Source organism: Cyprinus carpio, chromosome B4 (assembly GCF_018340385.1).
Source record: "Cyprinus carpio isolate SPL01 chromosome B4, ASM1834038v1, whole genome shotgun sequence".
Lineage (NCBI taxonomy): Eukaryota > Metazoa > Chordata > Actinopteri > Cypriniformes > Cyprinidae > Cyprinus > Cyprinus carpio.
Window position 1 is genome coordinate 6,359,923 of NC_056600.1, and position 22,370 is coordinate 6,382,292.

The window sequence follows — 22,370 nt, forward strand, 5'->3', positions numbered from 1 at the left end:
ATTAAGTTTATTCAAGTTCAACTGAAAGTCCCAGTCAGTTTTGTTACATAATAGAGTTTAGTTTGTAATACTTAACCTGGAAGAGAATTAGCTTCCCTTGTGAATTTCTAATGGGCTTTTAATGTAACAGTTTTTGATTTATAAGTAAGATGAGACATTCATGTTTTGTTGACAGAAATATGGTCATACATCAGACGTTGCAAGTTGTTAATCAGTTGGACTCATGGATGTGATGTGAGTTAATGTCCTTGATGAATCAAGCAACCATATTAGTGCTGATGTGCTGTTTATGTGCTTATGTGTCAGGAGGCTGTTATGTAGTTTTCTAAAGAGTTCTGTCTGGCATTCCCTCTTTGTATTATTGTCAGGCATCTTCTCAGACAGCCAGCAGTCAATAGCAGGACTTTAGCAACGGTGACATCTAGTGGCCACTTAATAAAATGGCACAACCAACTCCATTGCACACACAGCTTATCATATTTTCTCAACTGGTTGTGGGAGACAATATGCAGGACTTTGAAACAAATTAAAAAAATAAAAAAACACCATGATTGACACTTTTTTTTTTTTTACTTATTTACATAATGTGCACCTAGCATGCTTAATACATGGCTATAAACAACCCTTTATTTGTCTGTCAAATTCTTTATAGTTTTTGAAAAGCATTTTATAGTCTATTACAGAAATGCAGTAATACAAAATTATTATTACAATTTCAGGATGATTTTCAAAATGAACGTTCTCAGCCTTATAGTATTACAGTGCTGTAGTCTCAGTGAGTTTAATGCCGCTAAACACTGAGGTGCATGATTAGAGCAGTACAGGTGAAGTCTGGGCTAAACTAATGATTTGGACTGAGATCAGAAGAGCATTTTAGGTTATTTATTGGGGCCTCCAGTTGGACTTTAGAGAACGGAGGAAATAAACTAATAGCCCTTCTTTTAATCTGGTGATTTAAAATTCTTCCTTTGCCAGCGACTTACTGGAACTGTTAGTAAAAATGGCCATGTCATGGAAAACTGGAATTTTCCCCTCTTTAGTTCTTTTATAAGCATTTGGTGCATTAAATACACACACTGTAATGTTAACACTGCAAACCTCCCTCCCAAAACCACCCAGATATTTCAGTGCCTCTTCTATATTCGGCAACAGTGTTCATTTACATATGCAACTCTTAAAGGTACAGTAGGAAAACAGCCCTTAATCACATGTTTATAAGTAAACATAACACAAACGTTTTATTTTCCATAAGCATTTTTGATTTCAGCAGTGTCATAACGTGCTGGGAACAGATAGTAATATTGTAGCTCTGTTAGATGTGAATGTTGTACAACAGCGTCTCTCAACAGTTACATTCCAGCTCTGCTTTCCATATGTTCCCCATGACTCCACACGTGTAGATGCATGTTTTTCCATGCCTGTCTGTGTGCGTTCATATCTGATGGCTTTGGTGTTTGAATGATGATTTTGAGGTCTTTAATTGCCTGGAGGGTACAGGCTGGCTGCATCTCTTTGTGTTTGGTGGACGTTGCATTCACTCTATTTGTCAGCTGCTCGGTACATTATCTTTTTCATAAGGGACTCAGTCATGCATAAACACTCAAACCAGAGGACTGAAAGTGTCTCTTCTGCTTCAAATGCAGTGATCTCAGTGTGCTGAGTTTATAATCTGGCCGTGTAAATCAGAAGTCTGGGTTATTTTATTATCAGGGTTTGAGCTGGACATAATGTGGAGTGGTATGGATCCGCATCAACTGATGGCTGCCGGTAGAGGAAGCTGTTATTATCCTGTGGTTTCACCTCATGATCCTCGTCTCATGTTTTCTCCTCAGGATTTCCACCGACGATTTGAGGGAGCTCCAGAATCTGCCAAAACCAAGGCCCTGCAGACTGTCATCGAGATGAAGGCAAGTGTGTGTGTGTGTGTGTGTGTGTGTGTGTGTGTGTGTGTGTGTGTTGTAAGTAAATCCCAAACTTTTGTGTTCTTTCTAAGTAGGACAGGTTGCTTTAAAAATAATGTTACATAATATTCCTGAAACTGTTGTATTGGGTCAGTTTTGTAATTGTACACTACTGTTTAAAAATCTCAAGGACACTGATCGAAAGTGACAGTAGAGACATAATATTACATAAGATTTCTGTTTCAGATAAATCCTGTTCTTTTGAACTTTCTGTTCATTAAAGACTCCTGAAAAAATTTATTCTTTTTCTACAAAAAATATTAGGCAGCACAGCTGTTTTCAGCACTGATTATAAAAATAAATGTGTTTCTTGAGCAGAAAATCTGTATATTAAGAATGACTTCTGATCATGTGACACTGAAGATTGTAGTAACGAGGCTGAAAATTCAGCTTTAACATCACAGGAATAAATACATTTTTAAAACAGTTACTTTAAAGTGTTCACAATATTATTGTTTTTTTCCTGTATTTTGATCAAATAAATTCAGCCTTGGACAGCATAAGAGACTACTTTCATAGACATAAAAAAATCTTACCCACTCAACTTTTGAACGGCAGTGTATTTGTCCTCAGTATTTTTTGCAAGTAAAAAAATATTTGAAAATGGTATTTAAAAATGTTTTGTATAGCAGAAATTAGAAGGGATCTACAGTATATAATTTATCAACATTATATTAATTTACTGGTATCTTCCAATATTGATTCATTATTAATGCAAACTCATTTCCCATATTTTTATATTTTAGATTACCTTTGCTCATATAGATTGCCTAATGCCCACTTAAAGTTTAATTGTAAAAAAAAAAACCCGAATAATTTAATTACAGTTAAATGTAGCAAATTTCTCAAAATGAACATCCTTTCTTTTTATTTTTTTTTACTGCGCAAACTTGTGATGCCCAAATTTAATTGTGGCATTTCAAATTAGATTGATTTTAATGTGTTTTTAAAGCGTTTATAGGTTATCGACTGTAACATGAAAGCAATTATTATATACATGTTTCAAACCAAAAGTTAAAAACCCTTCTGTATAAAAATAGATAAGAGACTCCATTCCTCGGCTTTGTCTGTCTCCTCCTCAAACATCTCTGTGATCTCTGCAGGACTCTAAGATCAGTTCTCTGGAGCGCAGTCTGAGGGACCTGGAGGACGAGATACAGATGCTCAAGTCAAACGGGGCTCTCAGCACAGAAGAGAGAGAGGAGGAGATGAAACAGATGGAGGTTTACCGCAGTCACTCCAAGTTCATGAAAAACAAGGTAGAACCTGCGGCTCATGGGAACTAGAACTGGTGCTTTTTTAACCTGTGCAGGTCACGAGTTATTTGAGCACAGATTTATTGTTTTTGTTAGGGTTGAATATTACCTGGCGTCATGTGGTGTTGCTAATATTTACTCTAGCACTAGTGTTATGGTATGGTGTGTATTGCAGCTAGATAAAGCAGCATAAAATCGCCAAAATTTTCAATTGATTTGGTCAAATCTGGTCGCTTTTGACCTGTTGCATTTATAACAGATTTTTATTTTCCCTTTTGTAGTAATTGTTTCTGTTTATTTTTTTAAATATTTAAAAAAGTATACATTTTATTTTTAAATCATAATAAAAAATCATGGCCTGTGGCGTTTAATGCTGTAATCATAATCTTAATGCATGGCCTGTGGCGGTGAATGCTGATTGGTTTGGTTGCTGATGACATCACGTGATCGTGGGTGATGTTTGGTTGGTAGGGTGTGCATGCCAGCTGGTGATTGGTGGTTGTTGCAGTAACAGCGCCCTCTCCTGACAGGTAGAGCAACTGAAGGACGAACTGGCGCAGAGCGAAGCGCAGGGCGAGGACCTGAAAAAGCGGGCGGCTGAGCTGCAGCAAGAGGTCTCTGCCGTAAGAAACCCAGAGAACCGGCTTAGAACACGCACAGCTCTGCTTCCCTCACCAGAGATAGCCTCTGTCTCACCCACTCAGACCCCAGATAGAGGTTCACGCTAAGCCCGCTGACTGACTGGCACTTTAGCTCAAGGCCTTTTTTTTCTGCAAGAGATTCGCTGTATAAATGTCTGATTTACAAAAACCTTGAAGGGCAAGGCAAATTTATTATTTTAGATATTTTTTAATAACTAGTTTCATATATTATTTATGCCTTCTGCTCAAAAGCTTTTTTTGTAAAAGAAAAAAAAAATACCAATGATTTTACCACACCCCCCATATTTTTTTTTCTTTCGCAACTCCAGGTGCTCTGGAAAAAAAAAAACAATGTGCCCCTTGTTATCCTCAAGTATAGTGGAAAACAGCGCAGAAAGTTTGTTCAGAAAAATACATTTAGCTAATTTTGTGTTTGCATACATCAGAATATGAAGGGAAAAAAGAATCTTTTTTCACAACATTTCACAACAGTTGTTCCCAAAACAGTTGTTATGTATAAAAATTAAAAAAGAAAAAAAATTGGTATAAAAATCTATAAAGTATTTAAAATTGAATTATCATTTTAGCAAATATTATTTATTAATATTCTGAAATATCATCTATGCAATATCAATCTATCTATCCATCTATCTAACTATATATCTGTCCATTTATATTTTAGTTTGTTTATCTATCTATCCATCTGTCTCTCTATCTATTATATTTTATCCACCAATTTTTCAAATACAAATCCACTTAAACAAAAAAAAAAAATAAAACAATATCAAATTTTCTCCACAACAAAAAAACAAAAAACACAAAAACACAAAATGTGCTCTTGAACACAAAGACAAACGGTCCCAACACTTGACGGGATGATCAGTGATGGGAGGGAACAGTGGAAAAGGTCAAAAATATTCACTTTCGAGTCTTGACAGCGTATCAGCGGCCGCCTGTCTTCACAATAACAGGATCGGTGGGTGGCAGCGGTTCAGGCCGGCGGCTGAAGTCTCAGGGTTTCTCTGTTCAGGAAAGCAGAGTCGTCCAATGCTGTGCCGAAAGGTCGGACGCCACACTAGACTCCCACAGTGCTCTCGCTTTCTTACTCTCTCTCTTGTTTGTAGCGCTGGTTGGAGTAGAGCACTAATGTCCACGAGGCTTGATCTTCCTCTCTCTATCACTCTGAATTGTCTCTCTCTCCATCTCCTATGCCTGTGCACGCCTGTTTTAACTATAGGGTGACTGGCAGCCAGTAGAGTTACAGCTTTAGGCCATGCTAACCTGCTATAGCTACCCCAGTGCATGCTGGGAATGTCAAGACTGTGTCTTTATATTGGCGATGAACACTTGTCTGTTTTATAGCATCTTAACTCTTTGTTTACTGTCTTTTTATGGAAAATTGATTTAAATGTGTACTTAATTTAAATGCTTGTGTATCTTGCAAGCTTTTTTTTGTGGATGTTTGTTTTTTTGTAAAAAAGACTGAGCATTATGAGTTTCATGTGTCCATCTCCACCCTTTTTTAACTCAATTCATCAAGTTTTCTATTTACAGGAATTGCTGAATGCTAAAATAACCTGGTAATGAGCTGTATTTCTGCAGTGTTTAATTCAATAGTTTTGCAATTGAATTGGTCTAATATGTGTTTAGATTACCTTAAAACAGGGTAAAACTCCAACATCAGACCTGTCATTGCAGATGTCATTCTGTTTTATGATTTTAAAGTGAAACATTGCTGCATTTACAATCTGCAAAGGCTTTTTCGGGGCGATTGTGTTTGAGATTTGACCAGAGCTTCGAGGTCTGGTTTGAAAGACAGTTTGAGTTTTCCACATACTTAGACCAAGTGTTTGTCTTGCACAGATTGACCAAGTGAAGCAGGATCTCTCCAGGAAGGACACTGAGCTCTTGGGTCTGCAAACTAAACTGGAGATGCTCACCAATCAGTTTTCTGACAGCAAACAGCACATCGATGTACTCAAAGAGTCTCTCACTGCCAAAGAACAGCGTGCTGCCATCCTGCAGACTGAGGTAAGAGTTATCGTGAATATCAGTTTTTCTTGTGCAAGCTACTGTCATGTTTGATTTAATTGTTCTTTTTTAAGTTTATTCATTGCATGAATTGGTTAAACTGGTTCACAGAATCAACAAATTGATCTAAATAAAGAAATCTTTTAAAAAATTACTTAAAAAGACTGGGAAGAAACTGGAAGCATTAATTAAGCCAAATTCATAAAAATAAGATTAATTCTTAGCAAAAAAGTTTAAGTTTGCAAGGCGTAAAAATATGTATGTGATCATCAAACACACCAATTAATTAATTAGCGGTACTTAAAATACAAAAATACTAGTTTTTAAAAAATAAACACACCACCATAAAGAATGTAATAAGATACAATTTATGTATTTTATATTCTAAATATATAAATTATTCACAAGCTTTATATTCCATTTATTATAATTGATAGAAATTTCCTTTCTTTTTGTCTTTTGTGTTGATGAAAAGTTATTGTATTTTATGTATTCCCCTGCTTGACCATTAGGGCGCACTGTTGTATCAAACATGTTATTTGGCTGTTGTGAAATTGTATGAGCATGAATGGCTTCTTTGTGTGTGCTTTTAATTCTGTTGTTAGTCTATCATCGCAGTTTTTTTTATCATAATCCAGTATTAACAATGCCAGCATGTGATTCAAGGAGTTTAGCTGATGGTTAATGTGCCCTGACTGGCCAAGTATTACTGGGTTCCTGTACATTGTAATGGATAATAGTGTTTTAATGTACAATAAGTGTCAGTTCATGCTTTGTGGTTTTGTGCTTTGTGCCTGTGTATTTCAGGTCGATGCTCTGCGTTTACGTCTGGAGGAGAAGGAGGCTACACTTAATAAAAAGAGCAAGCAGATTCAGGAAATGTCAGAGGAGAAGGGCACCCTGAACGGAGAAATTCACGATCTTAAAGACATGCTTGACGTCAAGGAACGCAAGGTCAATGTGCTTCAGAAGAAGGTAAATGATAGACACCGCAGCAAAATTGTTTGTTGCTTAAAATTGAATCACTCTCGGTAGGAAATAAAACATTGTGGTCAAAACAAACTTTTGCATTGCGGCAGTGTATGCATTTGTAAACAGCATTGCGCCCTACAAAAGGCCGTCATTTTCTCCTCTTGAACATAGATGGCACTGTTAGGCCACATTTGACGTGCTCTGGTGAAATGCTTGAGACCAGCCTCACCAAATATCCCTTTGTTTAAATTTAGGATTTCTAAAAGTAGGGAAAAGTTGTGTTTGTGATGGCGACGGAGTCTCCTGTTCTCAGAAATGACACACACAGGCCGTTAACTCAGGCTAACAGCGGGCGCCAAGGTTTATACGTCTGTTCTGCATCTTTCATATCCATGCAACAGCTGTTTGCTTCTGCCTCGAACCCACGTCAGATATACAGGAAGCCGTAGGTTTCGCCGTTCCCGCCGACATCGCTTTTCATCGTCGATATCTAGTGTGCAGCTTTGAACTTCATTTCACAATATACAATCTTTGACAGAAATCTGCACTCAAACGGTGCCAGGTCCAAACTATCGCTGACATGTTTCGAGCTCGTCGTACCGTACTCTTTGAGTTTGTCAGAGGCTGTTTCCATACGGGTTGTCTGTAGCTGGTCGTCCCATGAGGCAATGCTTCGGCGGTCACATCCGACTATCAGTTTCAGTTCTTCTGCGCTGAGATCAAACAAGCCCCCCGTCTGCAGGCTCATTAATCTTGAGTTAGGGATAGTCTGAGTGCAGAGAACCCACCGTGAGCTCACCTTTATTAGGAAAACAGGAAGTTGTGTATCTCTCTAATGGACATTCCAAGGATAATGTTGCAAATCATGCTCCTAAGATCGCTGTAACTTATGTCATATGTTATTTTACAACCAAGTTTCCCAAAAAAGCACATGGATTATTTGCTATAAAGTACAACTCAAGTATGTTTGCTTGAATGGCTAAAAGCTCTACCTCTTTGAATTACGCTCCTTGTTTACAGGAAGTGGCTGTTGACTGATAATCGTTACCTTGGAAGACCTTTTAAGGTTGTAAATTGTGAACGTTTTTTCTTTTTCTTTTTCTTTTTCTCTAATATAGACTTTAGGATATCGATCCTAAATGTATATAGTATTTTAAGGCTTTTGTGAATTTTAAACAAATTCTTTTGTATATTCCATGTTTTATTAAAGTGAATTGTGTTAAAAATAAGAAAGCTGTATTTACATCACATATAAACAGATTATAGTTATAAAACAGTGCTTGCATACTTCCTGTTTACCCTGAAAGACCTTTAAAGATTGTAAATAACTTTTTTCTAAAAACAGACTTAATGATACCACTTTAATGTCAAATTATTGTTTTTTTGCACGTTTCTTTTTTTTGTTATTGTTATATTCATAATAAAAAAATGTAAGTTAATTTTGTGAACTTTTAATTTAATTATAATTTTTTAAATAATAAGTTACATTTAGAAAAAACTTAAATTGTAAATTGTCTTATTAAAGTACATTTTTTTTAAGAAAAGCGCATATAAGCAGTTTACAGTGATAAAACTGTGCTTACATACATTCTGTTTTGGAAAAAAAAAACTAATTTAATTTAGTAGTGTTTCAGATATGAAGACCTGACACTCTCTAATCGTTGTCTTTTTTCCCGTTATTGTTTTTGTTTCTTTTTTTTTGTCTATTTTTTTTCTCTGTTTGTCTCAACCGCTTTGCTTCTCTTCACAGTTTGAGTCTGAAAGCCTCTCGGAGTCATCAGGGGCACGATGAACTTTTTTTTAAAGCCAAATGCTCTCCCAAGCCACAGAAAGAGAAACATTTAGTTTCCATTATAGTGCCTGAGCCACTCTGTATTGCCCCAGAGTTGTTCCTAATGGCCAAAACACATTGAGACCGTGCTATGAAGGTATGCATGGGGCTTCTCAACAGGACACCATTCAACGCACAGGTCAAACACGAGAAAACGAGAAACTGTACATGCAGCATTACATCCAGTGAGGAAAAACTAGAACATATATGTCATTTAGCATTTTTAAACATCTTTATGTTGTGGAATTCTTCTAGATGTTTTTCCTGAATGCAGAAGTCATGCCTGACTCTTAACCGGAAGGATGCTTTGCATTTCCGATCTCCAGTGTTTCTAGTCAAATTAGCGTATATTCCGAGCTGATAATCTAATGTTAAACTTATTCAAATGTTTTTAAAACCACATGGCTCCATAGCGCCATCACTTTACAGCGTGTCCGTCATTTTTTCAGTGCCTCACTCCTCAAAGTTTAATGAGTGTGTAGATTACACAAAGTTGCAGACGTTAGCTACATTACAAACAGATGGGTATTATTTAAATGGGTTCCTATGGAGACCGGAACAGTAGAGCATCCAATCGTAAGTTAGAATTCGTAATGACGAAGCTTTTATCTTGCAGAATTCTATATGCAAATGAGCTCTGCTATGATCGGCTGACATCTTAAGCAGTGCAAAAAATCCTGGTGGTTGTGATGCCAAAATCATGTTTATTTCTGAATCACCTACTTTCCAACTACATTTCCATAAACAGTCTAGGCGACCTGAAGGAGGAAGTTTAGTGTTAAATGTTAAAATGTATCAACATAATAAATGTTAGCGATAGTTCACCCAAAAATGAAAATTGTCATCATTTACTCACCCTCAAGTTGTTGCAAACCCGTATGAACTTCTTTCTTCTGTTGAACACAAAAGAAGATATTTAGAAGAAAGTTGGTACCCAAACACTTGACGGTAGCCATTTACTTCAATAGTGTTTTTTCCCCCCTTATGAAGTCAATGGCTATCAGCAATTGTTTGGTTACCAACATTCTTCAAAATATTTTATGTTCAACAGAGAAAAGAAGTTCATACATGTTTAGAATAACATGGTGGTGAGTAAATGACACAATTTTCATTTTTGGGTGAACTATCTCTAACATTTATGATGTTGATACATTTTAACATTTTAGACTAAACTTCCTCCTCAGGTCGCCTAGACTGTTTATGGAAATGTGCGATAAAGAAATAAACATTATTTTGGCATCCCAACCATCAGCTCATTAACATAAGACTTCCCACATTTATAAAAGACAGCAAATTCATTAATTAGAAACTTGCCCTGTCTTGATAAATAAATTTTTTGCACTGCTTAAGATGTCAGCCAATCATAGCAGAACTCATTTGCATATAGAATTCTGCAAGATAAAGGCTGCATCCAATGTTTCTCGCCTACTATATAGTAATGATTCAATTTCGGATGTAGCCAAAGTAGCAAAGAGTGCCTGTTTAATTCCAAGGGTTAGTAAAAAACAAAATTCTGTCTGTTTTTGATGTTAAAAACCTTGAATAACATTACAAGCAGACTTAAGAAAAATTAAATGCTCCAGACGTGTAGAATATGGCCTCTAAATAAGCTACGCTGTTTAGTTTTTTCAAACAACACTTAGCACTGTTACATTTGCACGTTCAAAAAGGAGCTTTGCTAGACGGTGTGTGTCTGTGTGTATAAGTGAGTAAATGAATAGATACACAGTGTCCTGTGAAGTATGCATTCGTTCTCAGAGGAGGCCTAGCTTGGGCTGGTTACTTTTTTCTCGCACTCTCCTTTAATGTCTGAACATCATTTTTTTCTCCCTCTCGGAGCTGTTTGGCTTTGTAATTGTTTTCCCAGTGCGAAGCTCTCTGCCTTCTCAGTGGCACCGTTTGCCTGCGCGTATGTGAGCGAGTGCGTGCCAAACGGAGCAAAACACCTCTTCCAGCGGCAGCCTATAGACTCGGCCCGCTCTTTTCCTTCTTTGTTTATATTCAGTGTTTTGTGTTTAACTGAACACTTACCCTTTAACAGCCTGGAAAATAAAGATAATTTAATTTGCAACTGTCAGATAAGGTGGCAGACAGATCCGCAGTGGAAGCGGCCGGACTAAATATTGAAAACAGCGGTTTGGATGGGAATTCTTTCACAAGTTCACTGCAGGACAGGCTGCAGAAAATAACATTTGTTAATGCGAGGAGGGCGGAATACAAGACGCAGTTCAGCAGAACCCGCTCAAGTATGTAAACTCCAGTCGAACGTCTTGATGGAGAGCAGCTCTCTTTGGCATGAGAGGGTGGCCAGAAACACTTTGTCTTGTGGATGAAATGTCCTTTTTTTACCATGTCTGGGGATTTTTAGCATTATTAAATCCAATTAGGGTTGCGGTTAGTACAAATAAGGCTATCTGCATCTTATTTTGAAACAAAATGTTTAAATTACAGCACATGAATACTGTTCTTCAGAGGACACCAAAGAAATGAAACCTGTTTGTTGACTCTGTGGTCAGAGTTTCACTCTATCCAGATGTAATAAACACCCAATATTTAGCATTGCTCAAGGAATTTGTCTGCAAACTTTCGAAACGCAATCCGGGACATTGAGGTTCTTGCAAAACTCTTTTATTGAGACACAATTTCATGAACCTCATGAACTTTTAGCAAATCCAGCAACTATATTTTTCTTAGAAGTAACAGCCTGCTAACTTCTGAACAAACTTGACACTTTGACGACATAAAACTGTCATCAAAGTTCAATGTGCGTTGGACTGCACTGCCGTTCAAATGTTTGGGGTCAGTATGATTTTATATTTTGAAAGAAATTAATACTATTATTCAGCAAGGATGCATTAAAGTGATCTAAGGTGACAGTTTAAGACGTTTATAATATTATAAAGGAATTGTGTTTCAAATAAATCCTGTTATTTTGAAGTTACTGTTCATCAAAGAATCCTTAAAATAAGTTTCATGGTTTCCACAAAAATATTAAACTATTTTCAACATTGGTGATGATAATGAAATGGTTCTTGAGTTCTTTCATTACTTCATTCTTTGACACTGAAGAATGAAGTAATGGCTGCTGAAAATGATATTCAAATTAAAATATATTAAATAAAAAAATATATATTTTATAGTTGTAAAATATTTTCATTAAATATATTAAAAATATAACAAATATATTAAAACTCAAAATTGTTATTGTAAATTTAAAATTTAAAACATTTTCTGTATTTTTGTACACACATGCAGCTTTTTTCTTACTAACCCTAAACTTTTGAAACAGTAATCTACAGCAAACCAAAAGAGTCATCATTGTTGTTTTATTTTAACAGCAGTGATTTAAAATCCATACAGCGGTTTGTGATCGGCTGAAACCACATTTTTAGTTTTTGCGCCAGTAGAATTGAGAGTTTTAATTCATTAACAATGACTCACCGCACATGTAACGTTTCAGCGTGTATTATGAAGTGTATTGTATTCCAGTATTTCATCTAAGGATGTCCCCATGTGAATTCACAGAGGGTTTGGGCTAAACCCTGAACATTCACTGACCCCACAACCACCCCGTGTGGATGAAGAGCTTCCGATTTGCTACACTTTTAAAGGCTGGTTCAGAACGCAGAACGACTGTGTGCTTTTCCCCCACCTCTTCTTTTCGACGGCTAAGGGGTTGAAGAAGGCTAACAGGCTTAGCACCACAAGGAAAGCCTCTTAAACAGAGCGTGTCGGGCCTGAGTTGTGATCTTCTTGCTGAGAAAAGAGCCTCTTACATTGTTTGTTACCGTCCTTCAGTCAAGAGAGAGAGACACACACAGACAGAGAGAGCAGAGCTTTAAGAGGGTGCATGCTAATAAGTGCCTTGTGTTAAAATAATGATAAACCCCACATCAAAAGGCCGAGAGTCTTAAGCCCTTAACAGTCTGATAGAGAGAGAGAGAAAAAAAATCCACTCTGCTTTCGATTTAATTGGGGGAAAGAAGTTCTACAGAAGTTTCTAATTAATCGGCACTTCCTCCTCTGTCTCTTTCATACTCAGACTTTTCAATTTTAAATACTTCAATGTGTTCAAACGCATGGAGACAATGCAAAATAAATGCAAATAAAATAGTGCAAGTTGTTGCAATAAAATCTAAACATTTTAATGCTACTAAAATACATTGCGATTTTATTTATTTATTGCAGTAACTGGCCCCTTATTTACTGTTGTGCAAAAATAATAGTTCACTGTAAAATGTAAACTGTAAAAAAAGAGAGTAATATTATGAAATAATATTACTATTTAAAATAATTATTTTCTTTTTTTATACATGTTAATTTATTCCTGTGATGTAAAGCTGAATTTTCAGCCTCAATACTTCAGAAATCATTCTAATATGCTGATTTTCTGCTTTGCTAAAACATTAAAATAAAACCAATATTTTAACATTTACAATTTTCATCAATCAAATAAAACAAATTTTAAAAAAAAAAAAAAAACTCTGTTATGTGTGTCTGTTGTAACATTAAATATTCTCAATTTAATGTGTCCTTGCTCAATAAAGGTATTAATTTGAATCAGAAAAAAAATTGTCCCTTATTCTTAGTAAATATTATTTTTGAATGCCATTGTTCATATCTAGTAAAACAAACAAACAAACAAATAAATAATAATAATGATAATAATAAATTAGGTTACAGTAATTGCAATTAACATATTTACTTATAGTTTTATGTTTTAGCTTTACTGTTTGAAGTGGGTTTGCTTTAAAAGCGATGCATTTAGAGATGTAGTCCAACAGTAAAGCTTCCTCAGAGAAATCACTTCTGTGAATTCATGCACTTTAAAGCGCTTTTACTACAAGCAGTAAAACTCCGACCACCTTGAACTTTTGAGTAAATCCAAATAAATGTGTCCGTTGCAATTTATTATATAAAACTAATGACTCACAGTCACACAGTGGAATTTTCCTCCTGCTGTCACTTTGTATCAAACGAGTGCAGCTAAAGTCATGTGATCCATAACTAGTCGACACAGCCCTGGCACGTCGACTACTGCCAGAACTAATCGACTAGTTTAGTGCCACCCCTAACATATGGTGATCAAAGCTGGAATATACATTTTGACAATTTTGAAAATTAAGGAAAATCTCTTTCTGTGTGGGAGCTTGCAGACACAAAGACTGGCGTCGTGCCACTTACCTGTCAGGTCTCACCCACTCAGGTGCCAAACTCCTCACACTCATTTGCATTACTGAGCAGTGTGTGTGTTCGACGCCACCCATTCCGCTTCAACAAACCTCTCGCAAATGACACGGGATTCACGTGTGTGTTGCTAAATAAATCCTGACAGGTGGATCAGGACCCTTATGCAAATTGGCTACTTATTTATTTATAAACAAATAAATAAATAAATGAACATGAAAGATTGATTTGAGCTGAAATAATTTTCTTATTTGAGCAAAAAGAGACTGCAGAGTGGTTTAAGAGACTCTACTGTTCAAAAGCTGTAAATAAAAGATTACTGGAGTACGTTTTACAAGAAAATACCATCTTTCTACTTGTCTATTTACATATTTATTTATTGCAATTGTTTGTGAAACGTATTAGCAAGAGTGAAAATTGTAAAAAAAACAACAACATTTAATTGGACATAAGTGGTAAAAAGACTATAATAGTATTTTCTTAAACATTGTACTTCAATAATAAATGTTTTAGTATATAGTGTTCTTTATGCAAAAAAAGGCCATTTCAGAATGCTGTTTGACCATTAAAACCAAAAACTGAAATTAAAGCCTTAAAAAAAATTGTTACTTGAAATAAAATATTTCAGCTATATATATATATATATATATATATATATATATATATATATATATATATATATATATATATATATATATATATATATATATATATATGTATGTATATGTATATGTGTGTGTGTAATGTTTGTGTGTGTGTACTGTATGTATGTATACACCACTGACTATGACAAAAACACAAATTACTAAAACTTCATCTAAAATTAAAAAGAAAATGTTTACATTGTTAATAAAAACTGTAATACTATCAAAATCATACTAAAATAACACTGTGAAGTATTCCCTTCTACCAAAAAGCTCTGGAAACATCCAGCAAACAGTTTCTCTTATACATACAGTATAACCTTCTTAATACCCATCTGCCGAAAATCTGCAGAAATGATCTCTCCTTCCCATCGCTCCGCTCTGTGGGTTTGACATGTTTTGTTCGGCTTGCACATTGCATACAATTCTGATGCAACCCGCTGTAAACGCTCAAATTCTTTCACTCTGTGCGTGTGTGTGTGTGTGTCTGCGTCTGTTGTCTTGTTGTGTGTCGTGTGCCTCTCTGTCTGTTTCCAGAGCTCACACCACACTGACAAGCAGCAGATCACTAAGTGAAACAAAACACTATTTAATAATTCAGACAACCCCCTCCCTCTCTCTCACTCTCTCTCACACACATGCTCACACACACGCACACACACAAATCCCTTTAAGTCTCCATGCGTTTGGATCTCTCTGACGGGAGGCTGCTCTTTTTGTCTCGTCTTGTCTTTCATCCACTCACACACTCTCAGATGAAACCAGAAACAGGGCAGTAGAGCTTTTGGGAGTGTGTGTGTCCATCTACAGTCTGTTCTTCCCTCAATTTTAGATACCACGTCATTGAATTCCAGTTTAAAGCTTCTCCGAGAATCCCAACATGGGCATTTTTTTTTGTCTAATAGCCTCCTATTTGAACGTAATCATCATTTGGCTTGACATGGATCCCCATAATCTAGATCTGAATGTCCAGCGTCCCTTTACGAGGAAGATGAAGGCATTTTTCCTCCAGTAGCTCTACATAGGATTGCAGTTTTCCTCTCAATGCGCTGATTGTTTTCCGAAATATAATTGCTGTTATCATATGACTGTGCACATGCATAATACAAGCGCTATGAAATATTCATGAGCGTATAGTGTGCACCGGCCAAAGCTACATAGGGTACTCTGGGGGATGCTGGGTAATGGGGCAGAGGAGCGTAATCAGGTTGCGTTACACAACCAGGTTTCATGGGCGACCGCAGACGATATCAAAGGGAAGGAGGTGAAGTGTGTGTGAATGTGTGTGTCGCCGGACAGGTGGAGCTGTCAGCTGTGTGTTTTTGATTAATGAAGGGCTGGAGGTGTTTAAGCATTCGTATTGGGCATGCACTGTTGTTTTTGCTTTTGGTCCACAAAAAATTTCCCACAATTCCATGCTGTAGGACCAATCAGCACAACTTTTTTCCTCACTCAACTTTTCGCTTAAAACTAGCTGAGACTAACCCCGACATCTGTCCAAACATGTCTGAAATTATTTAAAACAACAAACCCTGCCATACTTTTTATTATTCGAGCAACAACGGTCGTTTTTTTGAACCAGGGCAAATTCATTATAGGGTTTCTTCTCACTTTTCCCCTCTGCCTGCATTTGTTATCCTTGTAATCACTTTTGCCAAAACATTCACCCTTTTAATTAAATTCATAAGTCGACACGGCTTTATCTCTCTCAGCGGTCGGGTCAGAAACCAGATTACTCTGCTGTTACAGTTTTCTCTTGCTCTTTTCCGGAAACTGAATAAAAAAAGCTTTTAAAAATCGTTAAGGCACTTAAAGACTTGAAATTGCATGAAAACAAACTACAAAGGGAGAAAAGATGTGAGATATGTGGCCAAAGGAAAGATTTTTAGTCTGTTAATTTTGTTTGGTTTATAATAAATGTATTTATATAGTTTTAATAATTAAAAAAAATATAATAATTTCATTTCCAGTAATTTTCAGATGTCTTACGTGAATAATAATTAAAAGACAAAATATATAGTTATAGTAATGTAGTAAGTATTTTATATAAATGATGTAGAAAAATATATTTTTTAATGGAAGAAAGGAAATATTCTTGGTCTACTTATTTTACTTTTTAGTATTTTTGATAGCTGAAAAATATTGTGTTTTTCATTCTTTTTAGTGATTTTCAAATGTCTGAAACATGAGTAATTAATAATAGTAAGAATTTAATTAAATGAAAAATAATATAATATATGCTGTATGTGGTTTATTATGGTTTAAAAGTACTTTAGTCTTTAGTTACTTTCATTATTTTTATTATTTTCTTGAAAACGTCTTGAAACATGAATAATAGAATTATAAAAATTTGTATTTATATTTTTTAAATGGAAGAAAGGGAATATTTTTAGTAGTTTTTAACTATTTATATTATATTTTTGGTTTATAACTAATAAAAATAAGTGCGTAATTTTCATTATTTTCAAAAAATTCTTGAATATGAATTAATAACAATTATAATATAATATAACAATGTACTGTATGTACCTGAAACATGAATTTATATATACAGTATATATATAATTATATAATATGGTATTTTTAAAATCTTTTTAAAATGTAAATGTTTAAATGTACATCAATTTGCTGATGTCTTTGTAGTAATGTTTGTTATTTTTGTGACATAAATCTCATTCTCATTGGCTGTGAGGCTCTAGCTTCTGCAAACAAAACTTCTGCTGCCAACATTTCAGAAAATTGGTCTTAAAACAATTACGTTCATATCAAAGACCCTATATTTTCTCTTCATCTTGTGCAGCGCAAGAACTTTTACTCTAAACAGTCGAGGTGGGCTTGCTGATAAAATGTGTTTGCACAGAGAGCGGCTCTATCAACGGCAGGTTGTTTCAAAGCAGCTAAAAGAAACAAAAACGGCAACTATTTATCAAATCCGTCAGCGTTTAATTGAATGTGAAACGGTGGACAGGAACAGTCAGTCTTTTCATTGAGCTGTCGGGACATGATGAATGGAGCGAAACGTGGAAATGCCCATCTCTCCCGTGTCATTCATCAGCTCTGGCGTCACGCACACGCCAGCCGCGCACGCAGATAAGGAAAGTTTATGAAGAGAATTAGTTCTGAATATGCTTCTAATGAGGTCATTATTTATTTTCAGCTGAACAGCAAAAAAAAAAAAAATAGATTGTTTTTAACCGATCCGTCCCTCCCCCCGTTCCTAATGTTGTTCCATATGGAGTGCTGTAAGTGGATATGCTGAAAATAACATGAAAAATGGCTTCACTTAGTCTACTCTGAGCTTAAGTGTGAGTAAATGTTGTTTATTGTGCTTTAATAGATATGTCTTCATCTGGATCAGTTCGATGCCGTAAAACTGTCTCTCCCTCTCGGTGCAGATTGAGAACCTGCAGGAGCAGCTGAAGGATAAGGAGAAGCAGATGACCAGCCTGAAGGAGCGCGTCAAATCCCTGCAGACCGACACTTCAAACACGGACACGGCCCTCACCACGCTGGAGGAGGCCCTGGCTGAGAAGGTGGACACCCACGAATACATACACACATTCATGTACAGCCACCGGAATTCATCAATGTCCTGTTGTTCCCTGTTAAGTCCACTAGTTGTCTGTTTTACAGTAGCAACAGTTTCATTGGTATGACTCTCACCCATGGAGTGTTCAAATCGGCCGTCTGTCAGTTATACACTAGCAAACTGAATTGACGTTACACAGATATTATTGCTATTGTTATTCATTGATTCTTTTTATTAATCTTGATTTTAGTATTTAATGGAACTGAAGTACTGGTACTGTATTTTTGTCATGCATTGCAGCTAGTGGAAGGGCTAACCAAAAATGTTGACATTTGAATCTTGAGCAGTAAATAATAACAACAACAACAACATCTGTTATTATTATTATTATTATTATTAATCACACCAATTAATAACCATACTTAATATGCATGTATGACCTAATGCTATTAGTAGACATTACATAAATATATTCAAGATCATCATCCTCATCATTATTATTATTATTATTATTATTATTATTATTATTATTATTATTATTATTATCATCAATACTACTAGTAGTAGTAATAGTAATAGTCATAGGATTTTCTTACTACAATTAATATGTGTGATTTAATACTGATTATAAAATTAAATTAGTAAATATTATGATAATATTGCATTTAATTATTTGTTGTCATTACGATTATGATCAATATTTATAGTGGTTGTTGTAGTAGTAGTAGTACCAGTTCATTTTGTAAATTAGTTATTATTTATATTTAATATTTGATTAATAATACACTAAGTTGTTACTTTGTTATTATTAGTATTATTATTGTTATTATTATTTTGTATATATTAATGTGTATGATCTAACACTTATAGTAAATATTATATAAATAAGTTGTTTATCAGTAGTAGTATAAATAGTAGCATTTTCTAACTATAATTGTGTTTAATATATGTAATATTAATGTAATGTAATTTAATACTTTTAGTAAATATTATATTAATATTAAATTTTGTTGTTTTTGTTGTTTGATTAGTATTGTCATTAGTTGTAGTAGTAGTAATTATGTAAATTATTTATTATTTGTTTAATTTATTTATATTACATTAAGTTGTCTATTATTATAATTATTATTAATAACTAAAATGTGGATGAGGTAACGTGTGTTTTCTCCTTCAGAGACATGATTTCACAGGTGACGTGAACTGCAGTTGCAGAAGCTGTGTGTGTGTGTGTGTGTGTGAGACAGCGGTGAAGATTGCACTGTCACACACCCTTATGTAAGGACTCAGTCATTCTCACACTACGATTGACCTCCAAGCAATCGCACAGATCCACGGGTCAATCCCCGTCACTTCTCATCAACTCACATCACATGTACGATTGTCTTCGCCAACACCTTCAACTAGTTCACCGAACATTTCAGGTCACAGGCTTCCAGAATGACGCAGTTCTCCGAATCAACAAAACCCTCCCCACCTGCCCCCTGATCTCCAGCTCATGAATATGAATGAATTAACCCCGGCGGTTATTAGCATTGTCTTACGCGCCCGCAGTTTGGCGGCGATCTGCTGTTATGCGTTCCCCACATCATCTCGCTCACATACCCTCACGCGCCGAGGTTTGGGCCTCCTGTTCCTCCCAGCCGCGGGGCGGAAATTAACTTTGTCAGCCATCTGCATATTGAAAAAGAGAGCTCTGGCTCTTTTAGCGGACACACATACTCAAACGCTGGCGGACACGTATGCACTTTTGCAGCACGTTCCCATCACACAGACATTTGCAGAGCGTATCTGTCCTTCCCTACTTAAACACATGCAGTTTTCCATTTCACACGCCTCGGATGCCGTTTGATGCATGTCGTGAACCCGGTGCGAGAGTTAGCTGGCCTGGCGATGAGCGGTCATGCTTAATGTCACAGCTCAGCGAGGATCGGCCAGGAACGTCAGCTCGGGGGAGTGAAATACAGCCCTTGTGGTGAGAAATGCAATGCGGGCCTGAAAAAGAGCAGTGTTATTATTGTCCGGTTCGGCCGCTCGGTGTGTGAGTTTTGGCCGGCGTGGGTGTGAAAGTGCTGGAGGCTGATGCTCTCCATGATTCCAGCCATCCTCTTTCACAGGCCATCGACTGCGAATGCGAGGCTGCGCCAAAACGCTCTTTCCTAAGACCTCTTATTGTCTCACGTTATTGCTCTGTGTGTTTCTTTTTCCTCTCAGAATTATTAAAGGTGCTTTTTTTGCAACCTTATTAAAGTGTGCATACAGTAAGGCATAGTAGCCGTTCACATCAGATCTGACTCATTTCTACTAAAGTTACTTCCATTTTCTGAAAGCAGACGTGGGCAAATCTTCCAACACCTGGCCAAAGTTGACACGTGTGTGAGATTAATGGATTTTACGGCGAATGTGTTCATTCAGATATGTTCCACTAGCCGTGCAGAGTTACGCTTAAGATGGGAATTAAGGAATTGGTGTGCCTGCGCTTTCTAAACTTTGACAGGTGTTGGCCTGCTCTTTTTTTGGGTAAATATTACAACCCTTACATAAATTGGAACTCAAATAACCACAAACTTCATTTCCTTTTTGTGCGTACTACTTTTTTTTTTTTAATCTTAAAAATAGACACTGTACTATTGTAGTGTTCAACCTTCCATGATACAAATATCCAACAATGTAAGCTTAAAGGTGCCCTTCACCCATTATTTATTTATTTAGTATTAAATAGATGAGATAATAATAATAATAATAATAATAATAATTATTATTATTATTATTATTAATATTAACAATAATAATGATACAATAGCTTATTACAATGGATTAATTTTTCTTTATTTAAAGTATATACCATTTTAATATTAATTATACTTTTTAAGAGCAACAGTGACAATAATAATAATAATAATAATAATAGTAATAATGATTACCCTAGATTCTGTTTATTTATTATTATTAATAACTTTTATTTTTATACCAATAATATTATTATTAACTCACTTATATTATTATTATCTCAACTTCATGTCATTCCAAACCTGTATGGCGGTGTTTATCCAATGGAACACAAATTTGAAAATATTCACGCAGCTGTTTTCCGTATATCAATGGTTCACAGTTACTGTAACCTTTAAATGACTCCAAAAAGCACCATAAAAGTAGCCTATATGACATGTACGCTTCATGCCGTTCCATCTAAAACCATATGATAGCTCTGCGTGAGGAACAGGGTGAAATGGAAATGAAATTTAATTATGCACTTATGGTCTTGCATCAACTATTGTACTAGCTTACCTGCTCAAGATTCTTCAAAATGTCTAATTTTGTGTTCCACAGAAGAAAGTCAGATGGGTTTGTAACAGCGTACCTGTATAAGGGTGAGTAATTTCTGCTTCAAAATCACACTTTTAGCATGTCCTTTCTTGTTTGTGATGTTTGTAGGAGCGTATTATCGAGCGTCTGAAGGAACAGAGGGATAGAGACGAGAGAGAGAAGAGCGAAGAACTGGAGAGCAGCAAGAAAGAGCTCAAAGAGCTGAAAGAGAAAGTCAGCTTACTGCAGGGAGAGCTGTCCGATCGCGAGGTGAGAACTTGATTTTGCATGAAATAATGAACAAACTAATGCTTTATTAAAGCCAGTATTGTATTGTGTTTTCACAATCTACAGTGTTTTTGGAATGATTTTTACCTTGTAGTGACATTGGTGAAAAATTAGTCAAATCATATCTAGAGACCAAAATCTTGTGTACAGCATCAATTACAGTGTTGATGACCATTACAGGAATAGTTGTGCCAAAATAAGAATTTACTGAAAGTTACTCACCCTCAGGCCATCCATGATGTAAATGAGTTGTTTCATCATCGGAACAAATTTAGTGTAATTTAGCATTACATCACTTGCTCATCAATGGATCCTCTGCAGTGAATGGGTGCCGTCAGAATGAGAGTCCAAACAGCTGATAAAAACATCACAACATGACTGTGAAACAGGTTGAAGTTAAAAACATCTTTATGATGGATTTGGTTCTTACAGACACACAGCTTTTTGCTTGCCAAGACGTTAATTAATGGACTAGAGTCCATTGAGAACATTATGTTTTATCAGCTGTTTAGACTCTCATTCTGATGGCACCCATTGACTGCAGAGGATCATTTGGTGAGCAAGCGATGTAATGTTACATTTCTCCAAATCTGTTCTGATGAAGAAACAAACTTATCTCTGTCTTGAATGTTCTGAGGGTGAGTACATTTTAAGCAAATATTCATTTTTGGGTTCACGATTGCTTTAAACTGCTATATCAATTTGCAAGCATACGCTCAGATTTGTG

General features: G+C 35.8%; 1 protein-coding gene across 13 annotated transcripts in view; it reads left to right on the top strand.

Annotated features, from left to right (window-relative positions):
* LOC109079587 (ELKS/Rab6-interacting/CAST family member 1-like) overlaps positions 1-22,370 on the top strand; it is a 202,909-nt gene that overhangs the window by 32,440 nt on the left and 148,099 nt on the right. For 6 of the 13 annotated variants that reach the window (XR_006154464.1, XM_042721740.1, XM_042721741.1 and 3 more), the window contains exons 4-10: positions 1,833-1,907; positions 3,065-3,220; positions 3,748-3,840; positions 5,722-5,889; positions 6,697-6,864; positions 17,919-18,056; positions 21,485-21,625. Coding sequence is in view for 12 of the 13 variants with exons in the window: in XM_042721740.1 (XP_042577674.1) it covers positions 1,833-1,907; positions 3,065-3,220; positions 3,748-3,840; positions 5,722-5,889; positions 6,697-6,864; positions 17,919-18,056; positions 21,485-21,625 (939 nt within the window). In the remaining variant the exon portion in view is untranslated. The remainder of the gene's footprint in view (positions 1-1,832; positions 1,908-3,064; positions 3,221-3,747; positions 3,841-5,721; positions 5,890-6,696; positions 6,865-17,918; positions 18,057-21,484; positions 21,626-22,370) is intronic. The other 7 variants (XM_042721737.1, XM_042721743.1, XM_042721738.1 and 4 more) reach the window with 2 other exon arrangements.